This window comes from Pempheris klunzingeri, chromosome 9 (assembly GCF_042242105.1).
Source record: "Pempheris klunzingeri isolate RE-2024b chromosome 9, fPemKlu1.hap1, whole genome shotgun sequence".
In the NCBI taxonomy this organism is placed as follows: domain Eukaryota; kingdom Metazoa; phylum Chordata; class Actinopteri; order Acropomatiformes; family Pempheridae; genus Pempheris; species Pempheris klunzingeri.
Window position 1 is genome coordinate 5,100,699 of NC_092020.1, and position 17,393 is coordinate 5,118,091.

General features: G+C 45.7%; 2 protein-coding genes and 1 long non-coding RNA gene across 4 annotated transcripts in view; 1 reads left to right on the forward strand and 2 right to left on the reverse strand.

Moving 5' to 3' along the window:
- The window catches only part of LOC139207061 (connector enhancer of kinase suppressor of ras 2), a 52,803-nt gene extending 47,440 nt beyond the window's left edge, over positions 1–5,363 (reverse strand). Inside the window, exon 1 of the mRNA XM_070836693.1 lies at positions 5,300–5,363. Within this exon, the coding sequence (XP_070692794.1) occupies positions 5,300–5,363 (64 nt within the window). The remainder of the gene's footprint in view (positions 1–5,299) is intronic.
- Positions 5,364–7,227: 1,864 nt separating this feature from the next.
- LOC139207455 (uncharacterized) lies at positions 7,228–8,761 on the reverse strand. Its single transcript, XR_011585036.1, has 4 exons — positions 8,648–8,761; positions 8,065–8,260; positions 7,434–7,542; positions 7,228–7,343 (listed from the first exon to the last, which is right to left on the reverse strand). It is a non-coding gene; the product is annotated as an uncharacterized lncRNA (long non-coding RNA).
- hdx (highly divergent homeobox) lies at positions 8,285–16,547 on the forward strand. Of its 2 annotated transcripts, none has more exons than XM_070837179.1 (11): positions 8,285–8,387; positions 9,888–10,049; positions 10,437–10,583; positions 10,852–12,063; positions 12,144–12,200; positions 12,729–12,875; positions 13,483–13,681; positions 13,772–13,851; positions 15,518–15,622; positions 15,823–15,945; positions 16,053–16,547. In XM_070837179.1, exons 2-11 carry the CDS (start codon positions 9,984–9,986, stop codon positions 16,320–16,322), a joined length of 2,406 nt encoding a protein of 801 aa, XP_070693280.1. In that variant the 5' UTR covers positions 8,285–8,387; positions 9,888–9,983; the 3' UTR covers positions 16,323–16,547. The 2 variants fall into 2 exon arrangements, with proteins under 2 accessions (XP_070693280.1, XP_070693281.1); XM_070837180.1 differs by having other exon boundaries at positions 13,772–13,848.
- The last annotated feature ends 846 nt before the right edge of the window (positions 16,548–17,393 follow it).

A 17,393-nucleotide genomic window follows, 5' to 3' on the forward strand; every position in this document is an offset into this window, starting at 1 on the left:
CCCTTTGTCCAGCCGCCCGGATAGAGCGGGTGCTTTGATATGATGCCCACTGCAGCTCCCATTCTCCGCACCGCTCTGCCATCGCCTCTGTGCTCTCCCCCTCTTTCTCCATCATGCCCACCCTTCCCCGTGCACACTCTCTCGTTTCCTCCCCCATCTTAGCCTCCTCAGCCTTTCTTTCATTTTGCTCCGCGCCTCCCCATTTCTGAATCCATGTCCGTGCTCGCTCTCTCTTTCTGCTCAGGGCCATAAAACAGGAGGGGAAGCTGTGGAGACTCTGTGTGTGTGCATGTGTGTGTATGTGTGTGTGTGTGTGTGTGTGTGTGTGTGTGTGTGTAGTATGCATATGCGGCTCATTGTGTGTCCAAATGTGTGTTAGAGGCACATAGGATGTAGATTGGGCATCCGTGTGTGTTGCTGGTTCACCATCTTATGACATGTGCTGTGACTCCAACACGATCAGATCTGGTTTCCATGACTACCGATGCCCCACTTAAAGCTCCTGCTCCAGAGTTTGTGTGTCTATGCACGTTTGTCAATGTGCATACGTACAGACATACCACACATTTCAGTGAACATGTGCATTCCATTGAGCGCATGCATCCGCGTGCATCTACACGCAGTGCATGCACCTCTGCATTTCTGGAGTTCCCTCTGTATCCGTGTGTGTGTGAGAGAGAGAGAGAGAGTGTGTGTGTGTTTCCTCACTATAAGGCACGCTCTTTAATCTTTAATGCAGCTGGAACTACAACAAGCACACAGTCAGAACCAGGGAAGCGTGTTTTCCAGCACAGACTCCTTTACCATGTCAGCAGGAGACAAAATTGGGGGACACAGTATGGAATAGTAGTAAACATGGTTCTTGACACCCCAGGACACTCAAACAACCAGATAGCATCCAGGGGATTCTTTCAGTAGAGGAGCAAACCATTTCCTGCAGTGGCGTTAGGTCCCATTGTCCATATCCTACCACTGCTACACATTTATATGTTAAAATTTTCCACAGATAATAAGGTGAGCTCCATCTAAATTTGTACACCTCATGGTTTCAGTCATTCACAGTCCCCTCCACTGACTGGGATGTCTTTATTTTTAGAGTTTCTAATACATCAGCGGGCAAAGAGGAAAAGAGAGATTACTGCAGGAAAAGTGAACCGCCTTATTCATTTTCCTGTCACTGTATGCATCAGCAGGCTGCCGACGCCGCGCGCCTGAAAGCACAGGGTGATCTTATGAAGTAGACACAGCAGCGAGAGCAGAGAAGAAGTCCATTTTTCTTTGGTTGCCTAACACGTTAAAGCACAGATCCGCGCGCGTCATACTTTACACATCACTTGGCGTTTGCACACACCCTAGCAGATACGTACCCTCACACAGACACACATAGAGGAAACTCCTCCGATGTGGGTGTTCAAATCAAAACAAACGCTGATGAGTCATCTTTCTGTGAGCCTCACCAGCGTTCTGCTGCCGGAGCAGCCCCGCCACAGCTACAGTAAGGGCTGCCTGGCCCGGGAGCGAGCTGTGTCAGGATTTCACGATAGGATTGCAGAGTATCTCATCTCTCTGTCCCACATTCCTTCATATGACAGCAGCGGACTGATGAGGAAAATGAGCTGCTGTCCACAGGATGGATCCCTAAAAAGAGCAGTCCTAAATTTGACCTGAACGTCACAAAACCTGAAACTGTCTTCATAATTCAAACTCTCTGAGTCCAAGTTGAGGATCTCTGCTGAACGCTAATGTAGCTATTTCAAAGGTGAAAGGATTTATATGAGGAAAAACATGAAAAGTGCACTTACTCAAACCCTGTACTTAAGTAGAGTTTTGAGCTATTTGTACTTAACTTAAGTAATACCAAATTTATGTTACTTATTTTATCTACTTTGCTACATCACAGAGGGAAATATTGCACTCTTTAGTTCAAGAACATTTGTCTGACAGCTGTAGTAGCAAGTTACTTCGCAGACTGATATTTTACATCCAAAAGATAAAATTATCTTGTAAAATATTTGTAGATTAACCTTCCCATCAGTGTCCTGCATGATGACAACGTAAGTACATTTTGTTGATAATACTCAAGTCTGATTTTAAATGCAGAGAATCCTGCCTTTGAATTTAACAAATAGATTAAATGTTTCTTCTATTTTGATCGAAATACTAACAAGAAAAGTAGAAGATCTAAGTTTGCCTGCAGGTGTGGTTTTTATAGCTTACAAATCCTACTATAATGTTTTATTTAAAAAATTTTGTCAAATTTTAATAAAATTGTCATTTATTATCCAAAATATTTTCCATTCTAGAAGATTTCCACTTGTGTTAATAAAGCATTCTTATCCTCAAGTTGGGAAAGTAAAATTGTGGGACCATTCAGGGTTCAGGTCCAGCAGGTGACACACACACACACACACACACACACACACACACACACATACATACAGAGAGAGAAGGGCTTGAAAAATGACATAAGTAGTCCTGTAATGAAGTCTAGTGGAGGCATTAAATGTCCCCATAATAATAATAATAATAATTTGCACACACACAATTCAGCTAAAAGTTGCTGCTACGCTGCTGCAATTAGCCATTGTGCACAGGCAAAAAGACACAGTACTTCTATGAAAGAATGAGAAATTGGGGACTGTAATGGCTGATCAATGCCCCAAATTTCTACAGACGAATATTATTAATTGCAAGATCTCAGTGCAAACACATGGTTTGTTATCAGCACCTATGTGTCTTATACCCATGCTCACTTACTTTTCTCTCTTATGGTGAGCAAGAGAAACTCACTACAGTACTTCTTAAGGAGGTCTCAATGTCACTGCTCCCTAAAAATGGCACAAGACGACTCAGATCAGCGTGAGCGAGATGAAGAGCTTCCAGAAAAATAGGCCAAAGTGAAGCCCCTGTAAGCTTACAGATTAGTACAAGCCTTTTGCCTTTTACTTTATTCCTAAGAAAATAAGATCTGAGCATAAGCCTGCCACTGAGAGTCTACGTTTGAAGCCCCACAGGAAGAGGGAGGGGGCTTCACAGGAACAGGGACAACACTGGGAGATGTTGGCGAACGCCTATGAAAATGAATCTCTGAGCCTCGGCTCTTCATGTGGAAGCTACCGGAAGACTCTTGTTCAAAGAACACATACGAGGAGGCCAGGAGGGGAGCAGTAATGACATGAGGCGCTTTTCTTTAAGAGTTTGGTGCAATAGTGCACATTTTTCTTTGTCTTATGAACCTAGAAGATTGTGTCTGTGTATTAGATTACCTTAAGCCAGCAAATAACAGCACGTGTTGCAAATAATGAAACATGATCACCCTTTTTTTTCTCCCCAGATTTGGCTCGTGGGTTTGAATCGTGACACTCACTAACGTCTCCATATGCTGCCTTTCCAAAGCTTTAAATGACACTGAAGCTTTCACCTCCTATTGTGGTGATTTCCAAACAATCTCAATTTGAGGTTGAGGAATGTGAAATTTGAAACGAGTGATAAAATTGTTTCTGTTCCTAATTAGCAGACAAAATACAGCGTTTTAATCCACTTGTTATGCTTTCACACGCAGTCTTCACTCACAACATTGCTTATGCTCTCGAACCTAAGCTCCTTGGGGCCTGTGAGAGGAGGGGAAGTCACTGGTTTGCCTTGGGTGGAATGTACATCACTGCCACATGCAGGATTTTATTCTAGCACTTGCTGTTTTGGGACTGAGCGGTTCATAACTTAACTTGCAGGCCGTGAAGTGGCTGCATGTTTCAAAACGTGAGAAAGTGGAATCAACTCCACATTTGAACAACGTGTTTTTGTCACGGCTTAAACACTCTGATCAGGTCTGTGTAACTTTTACGCAACCTGCAACTACACCAGTGCCCATAAGTCAGCTGCACTGTGCGTGGCCTCAGAAACACTGAACCACAGCCAACGTTTTTGCTGTGTCTTCCACGTTGCAGAGCTCACATTTGGCTTGTTGCTAATCTAATCTCTAATCAAATTTCAACTCGGCCTCTTTTAATGAACGGGCGCAAAGGAGCGAAGCTTTCCAAGGTAACACTCCACGGATGAAGGGGTGAAGCCGTAACTCCATCGGCTGCTTACTGTGGCTGAGGAGAGCAATTACAAAACCAGGAACATCATTGTAAACGCTCAACGTAACACATCCCAAACGCTCCCCCGGTGTGTCCCCTGAGGGTCTGTCAGCCACCTTGACTTCTAATCTCAGCCATTAGTGCTTCAGCAGTAATGAAAAGGAAGTCTGGCAGTCTTGAAACACATGTAGGAATATGGAGTTTGGGGAAATTCACAAACTGGACGATTCAGTCGGTCACTCAGTGTGTGAATACTGCAGACACGCGCTCACAGGCATCTATAGGAGCATTACAGTGTGAGTTTGAGTCATCACACAGCGGTGATTAAGTCATTCTCTTAAGTAAGGGATTGCGGACACCCTCCCTCCCCATCTCCATTGTCTGTCAATAGGCCTACCACAGTTTCTCTCACAGCTCTGTAGCTGACCAGAGTGTGTGAGAACAGTCTCCTCCACACACACACACACACACACACACACACTCACTCACACACGCATGATTAGTGATTACTCATTCATACTGTCTGTATGGAGGGATCTATCTCGCGCCAGCAGATTAAAAAAAAAGGGGGGAGAGAAACGAGTGTGATCGGTGCGTTTGCCTTATATGGCAGGCAGCATTGCGCTGTCCAGGGTGCTGAAACTGACTGTACGGCTGGCATTGGGGATGGGGGTGGGGGGGCTGGGGGTGCATGCAGCTAACTACATTAATCATGTAGGCACGCGCACACACACACACACACACACACACACACACACACCGAGTGGTGATATGGGCTTAGAGCATGTGGCAGTGAATGAAGGAGCGGATGACATATCTTCCACATTCATTGATGAGGGAGAGCTCTGCTGCTGCTGTTGCTGCTGCTGATGGAGTCAGCAGCAGCAACAGCAGCAGCCTATAGGCTTGGCTTGCGGGGGGGTGCGCTCTCAAGCAAGCGAGATGACAGAATGCTGAGCCTCCACTCCCTGCTTTTTGGGGACATCCATTTCACTGCGCCGGCTCCCCAGCTCTCACTCTACTTCAGGGACTTTAATCAGTCTACAGCTACAGCGGCTAAAAATCACACGTCAGCCCCGCAGGTTCGGGACACATGCACAGTGTGTGGCCCTACCGCTGCTCACCACCACCACCACCACCACCACCACCATCCTCACTCCAACCACCAGCAGCATGCACATCATCAGCCTGATGCGTGGAAGGCATCCAGAATTTACCTTTCATCCAGTCCAGCACTTGCTTTGGTGTCCATTTACTTATAGGTTCCATAACCAAAGCCATGGTGTCACAGTCTCTCCGAGGTGAACAGCACAGGACTCAATGCGGGCGACATAAAACGACTTGTCAGTCACATCTGGAATGAGACGGCGGTGGATAAATCTGAGGAAAAAGAAAGGCTTGTCAGCTTTATTCTCTCCATCAGAGCATGGCCGCCTGCAGAAACGGTGAACGGGATGCGGTGGTGCAATCCACGCGCACACACAGTGACACGCACACACTCCCGTTGCCTCCCTCCCTCCCTCCTCTCTTTTCCCTCGCTCTCTCTCTCTCTCTCTCCCTCTCTCTCTTTCTCGTGCCTTCCCGCCAGCAGCCCGCGCGCTGTGAGAAGTGGATTCGGTGGGCGCGAGAGGATGGAGCGACCCCTCCCCTCTCCTCTCTTTTTCCTCCCGCCCGCCTCGCTGCAGCATCACAAGGGCCACCACTCATAATACAGACCAGGGAATGGTGCAACGCACACCATATAGGGAGGATCTCTCTCTGGCCCCCCGCCTTCCTCCCCACCATCGCCTGACACACACACACACACGCACAGACACACACACACGCACACACACACGCACACACACACGCACATACATACATAGAGAGAATGGCTTTATGCAAAAATGACTTAAGTAGTCCTGTAATGAACTGTATGTGCAGCACAAACACCATAATAAATCTTACAGAAAGCGAGCTTGGGTCTGTTAAGTACAACAGATGTACTACAAGCACCTGTAGAAATGTTGTAGATTGTGTTTGTGTTGGGTTTTTTTTTTTTTTGCATTTTCCCCAAGGTGAGGCAAAGATCATCATCAGTCCTGACCCACCGAAAAAAGAAAAAAGGTTGTTGTCTGCGTGTTCATTTGTGCATGTTATTGCTACATCACCACGCGAGGAATGGCTCATGTGTCAGCTGGGTTTTTTTTTTTAAATTCCCAAGCCGTGGATGAGGAAATCAGCATCAGTTGTCAGGCGCTGCTGCTCGGCGCATCACTGGCTCAGCTGCGAGGAACAGCGCCCCCTGCTGCGCACCTGGGACACAGGTGACGTCATGGATTAAAGCAGCTACCCCCCCCCCCCCCCCCCCAACACCACCCCCACCCCACTCCACTCCACCCCCAACCCTCTTCCTCCCCACACACACCACCACCACCACAATATGGTTCTTATTATAACCAGGGAAGTGGAGAAATTAGCAGACAGGTATGATTAGATAGATAGATAGATAGATAGATAGATAGATAGATAGATAGATAGATAGATAGATAGGTAGGTAGATAGATAGATAGATAGATAGATAGATAGATAGATAGATAGATAGATAGATAGATAGATAGATAGATAGATAGATAGATAGATAGATTGGTAGGTATGTAGACACAGTGATAGTAGATTAAGTGGCTTTATTTTCCGATTGCAAAGAACTGACGGACAGACTAAATTAGTTTTAAAGGGCAGAATGTCATGTGTTGGTGGGATGCTCTACATCAGCTGTGATGACTTGACATGTCCTTCAGATGCATTCTCATGGCAGGCAGTGGTTGTGTTCGTGCTGCTGGCAGGGCACCTGTGAAGGGGACAGCTTTGTTTCGTCGTGGCTCAAAGGAGAGAAGTGCCTAATGGTTTGGATTGCTGTCGCCAAATATTTCAAAAGTGCTCGTAGGCTCTGTCTTTCTGTCTCTGTCCTTTATATGTATACTGTTAAGACACAGTGCTATTTGACTATAATAAGACTAAGACTTTCTTCATCTCTGAAGGTGGTGTATGGTCTATTTCAGGTTGGAGAGATGTTCAGAAACAGAGTATTTTGTTAAGTTACAGTAACAATCTCAAAGATTTCCGTTTCGTCCTCTTTGGCGACGCCTGTGGTGATGAGTGGCAACAACAATTACAGAAGAGTTTTGGACCTCACTTCCCAGAGATGAAAACAGTGTTTAGGACAGGGTTGGAATTACAGGAGGGCGTCTGAACTCCAGTGAAAGCGTTCAAATCATAAATCTGTGGGGGTTAATCACAAATAATGCATTTTCAATGTGATGAGTATTATTTACATTAAAAAGATAAATAGCACGAAAAGAACCAGCCTACCCTCTCAGGGGGACCAGCCACTGCTGGATGATGGAAAACACTTCACAAACTGGTCTCCGCTTGTGATTTCGTCCAGGGAGATCGCCACCAACACCCACTTTGAAACGTGCTGCAAATGCAAGGACCTTTATGAACGGGCCACAGACTCCATCACCATCGTGTTCACCCACTCAGCGGGAGATAGTGACTCAACGGACATTCACTTAAAACTAAATCTTTGAGATTTTAACTTTTAAATAAAACATCTAGAATGCTGCCAATTTTAGGAATAGGAATAATGAAACAAATAATAAATAATAAAACAAAAAGGATTCAAATTAAATTTGTTTTATTTGCACGGCCATCTACGCAGTGTTGCAAAAGCAGGTACAAAGTTGACAATGCAGGTGTAATTATGTGTAATGCAAAATGTAATGTACTAATAATGCAACTAACAAATCAACATTCTGAAATAGATAAATATATAAATATATACACTACAGCTTCCTGCCAATGTAAAGTCCTGTCATTGACAGGAATCTGAACACAAACTGCTGTCTGACTGAACATATTACAGTGGAAAAAGTCCATTTAAACACTTCCTGCAGCAGCTACCGAACATTTAGTGACAAACTCAACTACAAAGACCTACAGGGATCCTGTGGCACGCGGAGCCGCTGAGGAAACAGCCCGTTTCCCATCCAAACTTCTGGGGCTGCTTCCATGTCTGTGACCTCCTCTTCCAGCGAGCCGCGGAACAAAGTCACCGGTGGGCGGGACCACGGCGCTCAGTTTTCAGCCCTCTCCGAATGTCACAGCGATGATCTTGAGCTCCCATTGGCTCCTGTCTGTGAACACGTCACAATCATGATTAGAATTGATGATCGGACGTTCTGATTTCATTGTCTAGCAAAGGGGGACTGGTGAAGAAATCTACTGAATTTGAACGTTCGTCTGATTTTGACATCAAAAATGGTAAGCTGGAAAGTGATTTTACTTTTCGCTTCGGGCCATCCCGACCCGCGTTCGTCCGGGTCCGCGGGAAGCCAGGCTCAGCCACAATGACCATGCCAGGGTCGAGAAATCACAGATTTGAGGGAAAAGTTTAGCCGCGGCTATCCATTGGGAGAGCTATGCTAATGCTAGCTAGCACTAGCTAGCTGAGACATGGCCGCCCGGGCCTCGGAGCTAACGCGGACTGTCTTGCACGGCCGTTGTGGTGATGCGGCGCTTACCCGGTTTGTTTACTGCCTGGCTCGCTGTCGTAAAGTTACGGCATGTGCTTCCTGTGTGCTAATAGTGTTGCTGAGTCCCCGAGCTGGAGCCTCGGCGCCCTGCTAATCTGACGTGCCCACAATTTGTTGGCTAATTCTTTCCGTAATGTTTCCAAATTGACTGTAGCCATGCGCAGTCAGCCTGCCAAAATAAAGCTGCTGGATGCTTATTGGTCGCACAACATTCCCGTATGTGACATTTTCCGTGTTTATCGAAACCGTCGACAACTGGATTTAAACTTATTCACCGGGATTTCCAGCTCTGAGCGAGTCCCAGTGTTGGTAGTTTATCCGGGCTGCCCGCCGCTCTGCCTCTGTGTCTGTCCCCCCTCAGCGTGAGCACCAAACACTGATGTGTCTAAACTTCATGTTCAGTCTTGTGTCTGTCTGTCTGTCTGTGTGTGTGTTGGCACTGTCACTGTTTCTTTACTTATTTGACGATGTGACCAAATCCTGTTTTTGTTTTTGCCTTAACAGACCACTACATACTATACACAGATACTATGTGAGCTGTATTACAATCAAATGGTTTTATTTGCACAACCATAGTTAAAGGCAACATAAAAAAAAACATCACATGCAACCTTTTCCTTTCAATATAGAGTGTACTGATTGATGATAAAAAAAAGGAATCTACATACAACTTTGCTGTTTATTTATTTAAACAGAAACATATTTTTGAAATAGTCCATTTAAACCCCTCTTTCCTGCACCCACCGTTCATTCTAGCACAGTTTCTGTAACCGGCTAAATTAAAAACACTTCAGATATAATTAGTAATTAATACATGCATAATTACACCTCCAGGGTTAATGCTCGGGCACAAATGAAATGGTTTTACATTGATAAAATGAACAATGTCTTGCAGGGACAATGCAGTGGCTTGATTGATAGTGTTATTGATGTTACACAGTGGCTTGTCATAGCTCATTATGCTAAGACTGACAGCATGGTGGATATTTTACAGCTTCACACGGCTTGGTGTAATGTTTTGAACATTTTGCACAGTATTATATGACAAGTGTTGACTGGCTGTCTTCAGTATGAGAAAACCGTTTCGTTTCTCAGTCATGATCCAGAACAGATCGCTAGTCTTCTGTTATTTTTAGTGCAGACGTGCTCATAATGACATGGATTGAGTTTCCATCCCTTTTTATTTACACTCTCAGGCATCGCGTTGTCTGCTTTGCTTTCTCCTCAGCCACATGACGCAGCAGTGTGCCAAGTACACTGAGACAGGATGAGTGCAATCAAAGTTGAGCTAATCTAGAAACATGGAGGTTTTGCTGTGATCTGCATGGCGGCCCCGTTCCCCTCCAGTAGCAGAATGGATGCATGGCCACAAAGGCGTGGCCTGCAGACTGTGAGTATATCGAGAATTGTATTGCAATATGAGCTAGACAATGGCATGACCTAACATATTGAAAATGTAATGCAGGCACTGCTGCTGCAGTTGTAATGAGACTGTGACATTTTCAGGGGTTAGAATCATGTGTAGTAAATTTGAAAATGAGAAAAAAGTCTGATTTCTGGAATTAAATTGGCTACAAAAACCCTTTAACTGCAGCCCATAATCCGAAGAAAGGAAGTTGCATAAGTGTCACGAAGTTAAAAGCTCGCACTGAATGTTTATCTCTTCAACCTAATCATGTACCATAATCTGTCAGCAAACTCCGATTCATTGTGAATGCTTTTGTGAGGCAATGTTTTTTTCGGGGGGGGGCTCTTTATCTTTGTGGTTGTCTCTCAGATGAACCTGCGGTCAGTGTTTACGGTTGAACAGCAGAGGATCCTGGAACGTTACTATGATAATGGGATGACCAATCAGAGCAAGGCTTGCTTCCAGCTAATACTGCAATGCGCTCAGGAGGCCAAACTGGACTTCAGCGTGGTCCGGGTAGGCCCACAGAATGTGCCTGTGTGTGTGTGTGTGAGGATGAGCAAAAGGGAAGCAGAACTCCATCGCCCCATTTTTTTTTAATGAGGGATGCCCATGTAATGCTGGGGCAGGTAATTAAAGCAGTGAGTCTAGTCTCTTCCCTGTGTTTTTAATCTAATGCAGAGTCATGAATTATTATCCTCACTTTGCTGAAATAGTCCCTCCAGTGTTTTACAGAATGTTTTTTTAAGTGATGTCACTGAGCTGATTGCTCTTCTCCCTACAGACATGGGTTGGCAACAAAAGACGCAAGCTCGCCTCCAAGGTAGAACACAACGGGGGCATGTCTCATTCCTTATCCAGTCACGGACTCGCTGGGGGACTCCTCTCCAATCACACGTTGGCCGGAGGTGCTCTGTCCAATCACAGCCTGGCAGCGGGGGCGCTGCTACCTGCTGAAATGGCTGCAGCGCGGAACATCCAGAATCGCGTGCACCTTCTCCCTCCATCCACGTCCTTCCCTTCTTTCTCGTCGGCGTCTTCCTCCCCTTCCTCCTCTTCTCCACTCAGCAGCGGAAGCAACAACAACAACAACAACAGCAGCAGCAGCAACAACAACAACAATGACGTCATACTGACCGGGATCTACTCTCTGAACTCCGTCCCTCGCTCACGACCGAGACCCACAGCCCCCCCATCTCAGTCAGAGTCTGAGCTTTCCGCACACGTCTCCTCATCTCTGATCAACCAGGCCCTGCAGAGCAGGAGCACCTCCTCGTCCTCACCCCTCCACTCAAAGCTGGTCTCACTCTCTCAGAATCTCCCACCCCTCACATCCGCCTCAGGGCCTTTAGTCTACACTGCAGTCAGGAAGGGAAGCCTGTCCCTCGGGGAGGCAGGGGTAGGTGCAGGAGCAGGGGTAGTACCTCACAGCTGGACTAGGCAGTATGGTACTGCGCAAACTCGCCCTTGGTCCCTTTCCTCGCAATCCCAGGCTCAGCTTCAGTCCAGACCTCACTCCAACCCTCAACCTCAACCGCCTGCCCCCCAGAAGACTCGGGTCACGCTCCCAGTACAAAACTCTGATCCTCCCTCTGAACAGACACCTCGTATCCAGCAGGTCTTCACCTTGTCAGAAAGCAGCGACGGGGACAGACGCAGGCCCAGTCAGGTATCCACCCGGAAACACCAGGAGAGCCACAGGCCGGCGCCCCATCTCCTGGATGCTAGTCATAACTTCTCCATCGCCATGGAAACTGGAGATGAAGAAGACGAGTGGCAAAGGGAAGAGGAGTTGGCAACAATGGCCGCTCAGACACACATCCACAGGGAGCAGACGTCAGCCAGCCCGACCACGGCTGAGGCGTCCACGGTGAGAGGAAGCCACACGCCCCCCACGACCAGCTCCAGACCCGCACCGCTTCACAGCAACGCAAATCTTCAGGGCAGCTACTCGCTCACAGCACAGACCTCACTTGCAGGGGAATCCAGCTCACAGGTAGGACAGGTTCTGGTGCTGCTGGCGCTTTTCTTCAGAGCGAACAGACTTAACCTGACTGTGCCTGTCCTTGTGTGCAGACTTCAGTTGGTGTGTCTGCTGCCCCCTGGGTTATCAGCAACTCCAGGAAGAGAACAGTTAGTACTTTTCTTATCATTTGTAATGCGAGATTTTGAACCTACCTAAAACTAATGCAGTCCTGCTATAAATCCTCCCTTCAGTTTTTGTTTACACTGTTCTAAGGTTCAGCTGTGTGGTCATTTTGGAGGATGTAGTTTGTGGTGCTGTTGAACTGTACTGTGTTATACTGGCTCCCCGTTTATATCGGTGATGTGCTATGATAGGCTAAAGAACAGAAGCTCCTCTCTGTATAATGCGGGACAGTTCAACAGCACCACAAACTACATCCTCCATACAGTTGAATCAAACAGTTTAAAGTAACCTCCATGCCGGGAGGATTTATTGCAGGTCTGTTGCTTTAGACTGCATTAGTATAAGGTAGGTGTACCTAATAAACTGGCAATTGAGTGTGTATATAGACAGTTAAAGGTGCATGGTTTGCCGTGTGGTTATTACACACGTACACTGATGTTGTCTGGCGAGTTAGCGTCTGCTTTACCATCGGCATAAACGCTCAGTAGTTGAACAGAGGTTTGTGTTTTCAGCTGCAGGATCGGACCCAGTTCAGTGACGGGGATCTCGTCCAACTGAAGCGCTACTGGGACCGAGGCATGACCAGCCTGGGCTCGGTCTGCAGGGAAAAGATCACCGCTGCAGCCAACCAACTCAACGTAGACACTGAAATAGTCAAGGTAGCGAAACCACGGGGTTAAAAAAAGAAGTAGGGAGATGTTTTGTAGAGCGAGGACGCTTTGAGCTTTATTCACATTGTCTGGCCACTTGTGTATGACATTTAGTGAAAATAAGACTGCTTGACTTGGCTGAACATTTATGAGCGAGAAAGAAAACAGAAGAGGGGGGGACGAGAAGAACTTTTCTAGGTCATAGAAGTTTTCTTAGTTACTCAGACAAAGTTGTGTAAAAGTTATATATCAGGGCCACGGTAGGAATGCTGATGGACTAAATATAGTCTCTCATTCCTGACACACATGACCCGCTGCCATCTCACTTACGAGGACGTTCATTGCAAGGAAGAGAAATCTTCGCTTACACAGAGGAACAATATGCCACTGTAGGATCATTTTCAGATTACTGCAATAATTTAACAACTACTTCAAACTAATTCAGTTTAAGATTAATGTGCTACATGTGCACTCACTGATGACAGGCTATGTGGTAACTGATAATCCCCCCCAAGAATTATTACTTTTTTGACTTCACCTTCACAATCCTCACAGTGGACACTGTGATTGATATCCTGTGACCCTCATCACGACGTTTGTGTTTTTCAATCGGCAGACATGGATCAGCAACAGGCGGAGGAAGTACCGTCTGATGGGTATTGAAATCCCTCCACCTAAAGGCGGACCTGCTGTTTTTACAACCTCATCCCCAGGAAACGCGTCCCCGGTGGCCCTCAGCCCCGACGACGAGCGGCTCAGGACGCCTGAGCTCGAAGATGACTTGAACGACGGGGGATCTGTGAGCCTGTCTGAAGGTTAGGCTGCTAGTACTGTGTACACATCTACACCTACCTCTGTGTTAAAAACTGTGTATCTCAGCATTCATGCAATGTTCTGGCTTCTAGATGGCACCATCGACTCACAACATAGAGATGGAGAGGATGGAACAGATTTTTCCTCTGCTGCTCCGCTGGCCAATAATGTGGTACTTCATTATTTCTCTGATGCTGCACTACAGTCACAATGAAATTTAGCCACTTAGGAGTGGGCACTGGTAGAGATAGTGTTCATACTCAAATATGAAAAAACGCTCATTCACTCTAATTAAGCATATACAGTCATGTGAAAAAGATAGGACACCCCATGAAAACCTTTTGAAGACGCCAAACATGTCAAAGAAGACATGTAAACCAAAGCACAAGAATGAAACACCAACTGTGAAGCGTGTGGATGGAAAGGTCACGATTTGGGGCTGTGTAGCTGCAGCAGGGCCTGGCCCGCACACCATCGTAGGATCCACTATGAATTCTTAATTGTATCAGAGGGCAATGAGGAAAATGTGAGATCATCCATCCAAAACTTGGAGGTGAAGCACATGTGGGAACACAACATGACAATGACCCAAAACATCCCACCAAGCAGTAGCTCAAAAGACACAAACGGACGGTTCTAGTACGGTCAAGCGAAAGCGGGGATCTTAACCCGACTGAAACGATGCGGTGTGGTTTGAAACGGGCTGTCCATGCAAGAAACCCTTCAAAACACCACAGAGCTGAGTAGAAAAGCCTCATCAGAGACTGGTAGACAGTTAAAGTAAACATCTGAATGAGGTTATTTCAGCCGAAGGGGGCGATGCCAGCTGTGAGGGCATAGGGCCTCCTAACTTTTTCCTATTATCATAAATCAACTTTTAATTTTTGCTCAATTACATCACCTTTATCCTTAGATATTGTTTGAAAGAAGATCAAATGTTTATGTCCACATTTCTTTAAAAAGAACTAAATATTTCATGCGCTGTCCTAATTTTTCACATGCCTGTTTGTTCACATTAGTGAGTAGCTACAAAACTACACCAGCTACTACACCAGCTGTACTTCATCAATCATTTAGTTTCTTCAGTTTTTTACAGGGTTTTATATGTTAGTGTTTAAGAAGCCTGCTGTGATGCATCAAATGAGATGGTGCCTATTCACAAATAAGCTGCCTGACCAGTATTAAGCTTTTGTGTCACGCACGCTGTGAGTAGCAGGCAGCCGTTCAGCCAAAGGTGGTTAAAGAAAACTGATATTTATCACACAGACAGATATTAAATTTTTTGTTCCCCATAGATCACTAAGAAGAATAGAGAATTGTGTTCATCATGAGCATTATTCTGCAGCCTGGATTGAGATCATTTCAACCAATAATCCAGCAAATGCTGCATTTTCATGTAATATATCAATTGCAATAACTTTTCAAATTCTTCCCGCTGTACTGCTGTGTCCTCTGACATCATTTTCATTACTATTTTCTGTGCAGTGCGATTCACGGTTCCACGGCAATGAGCTAAATCAGCATAATCTTCACAGCAGTGTTGTAGAGAACAGTTTCCTCTGCATTCCACAAACAGGAATAAGTTCAAGTTTTGTTTTATTTACCCAAGAGTATGGTGTGTTTCTTTGAGAAAACAAACCAAAGCTTAGCTGAATCTGTTGCACCCTTCATCCAAAACTCCAATACAAAGTGTATAACACATATAATAAATTCAGAGAGTAGAAAATCGAGTGGCAGATAATAGTTACCATGAGACCTGCATATGTGATCGTATTTCATTTCATTTGCTTCAGATGAAGTTGTGATGATTTGATCTGATCCCCGTGTTTTTTTAACAGAAGATCGAAGTAATTGATGAGGACGAGGAAGAAGACGAGGACTATTATGACGGCGACTTTGTGGCTTCAGACGTAGAGCAAATCCAGAGCCTGCTGGAATTCAAGGTGAAGATGCACACAAGACTGTGACAAACTGACCAAGCTGCAGTTTCAATCCTTTCTTCAAACTGAATTGTTCATGCTAGTCTGTCTACTGTTGTGCCAAGAAATCAAATCATTGTGACGCCAAATGAAAAACGTTGTAGCTCGTGACGACCTGGGGCTCTGAATGAGCTTTTTCACCTCTTTGAATCCTTCTGTTTCAGCACGAGGAGGTGCAGTTCTTAGAAAATGAGCTAGAGAACCAAAAACAAAGATACCAGGAGCTTGCAAACTTCACAAAGAACCTGATCAGCGCTGTGAGGAATAATGACCTGGAGAGACAGCAGGTGTGTTCACAGTCACGTTTAGATCCATTGGAGCTTCAGCTTGAAGCAAAACGCCACGCTTTTTAGAAATAATCTGACCTGACGTCTGCTGTTGTGTGCCTGTCTAGGAACTCATTGCCAGTCTACCTCAGCCTTCAGACCAGGACTGGGACATGACTGTGGAGAGAGGAACCCAGTCTGCTGATGTGTCAGCAGACGCACCCTCCGACCACGACGACTCCCCGGCGGCCGGCGCGAGCTGTGCAAAGCCTCCACCGGCCCCGGCACACGAAGAAGTCCCGCTGGTCACCATAAAAGAAGACAATACTACAACTGAAGTTAAAGTTAGAAAGCCCTCTGCATCAGAGGAGCAACTGCAGGAAGCAGAACAAAAGTGACTATATCATATACAACAGCTCACATAAGTTCATAAAGATGTTTCCACACTCCACACACACGGTCTTACATTCACACAAACACTCTGGTAAACTCATGCTCCACGCCTAGTGCCTGTGGATTGATGCTTCACTATGACTGTTGGGCTGACTAATGCCTTTTTTACTGCATATCATTCGCCTTGCTCTGGACCCGACCAGAGAGAACAATAAACGACCTCTAACTTACCCGTGTGTCCGTGTGTTACAGTTTAACAAGTGACACTTTTCTTATACATCAGATAGTTAGATCAGTTTACGGCAGGTGTAGAAAAACACCACAGATCATTTAATAGAATCTGGTTCATACAGTTTGGGCTGATTGTTTTGTAGAAGTTTACATTTCCATCATCGTCCAGATTCCAGTCATAAGATCCAAACATGATTATTGTTCAATAACTGTGATGGCACTGACTGGGCTTGTACCCATTGGGGAGGTAACACATTTGAACCGAAATCTGGCACAGACTGAGATCTAACTTCAAGATTATGTCCGTGGTGACCCAAACTGTTGAATTTTGAAACAGAAGTTGTGACAATGTATAAACAAACACATGCTGTGTACATCTAATACCTCACCACTCAAAGACTTAGGGGTGAGAGAGAGAGAGAGAGAGAGAGAGAGAGAGAAAGAGCTGGAGAGAAAGTGGATGAGCTTTAAGCCTCTTACTTCCTCTTGGACCAGGATGGACAGGCTTATGAAACTGCATTCAATTTACACCCTTAAGATCAGAGACTTAGATTATGGATCACCACACGAGACGTCTGTTTTGCTCTCCCATGTTGTCCTGCGTCAACCATAAATCAAACTCCTTGTCTGGTACTATAACAGTGGCTATTCTCAGTCCCATCACCCGGATGCATGCATGCCGCACGCTGCATGTCACACAGCATGAAGTCCCCCTCCCCACGTCCTCTCTCTCTCTCTCTCTCTCTCTCTCTCGCTCTCTCTCTCTCCCCCTCCCCTCAATCTCCAGATCCGCTGCTTTGGTTTGGACGGGGGAAATCCTTAACTGAATTGCGTCATAAATACGT

What these genes read in the sequence shown, in the direction of transcription:
- hdx (XM_070837179.1), top strand. Translation starts at nt 9,984, where the DNA reads ATGGCGGCCCCGTTCCCCTCCAGTAGCAGAATGGATGCATGGCCACAA. An exon ending in AAAGGCGTGGCCTGCAGACT is followed by an intron (nt 10,050 to 10,436) that starts GTGAGTATATCG and finishes GTTGTCTCTCAG; the next exon opens with ATGAACCTGCGGTCAGTGTT. An exon ending in ATGACCTGGAGAGACAGCAG is followed by an intron (nt 15,946 to 16,052) that starts GTGTGTTCACAG and finishes GTGCCTGTCTAG; the next exon opens with GAACTCATTGCCAGTCTACC.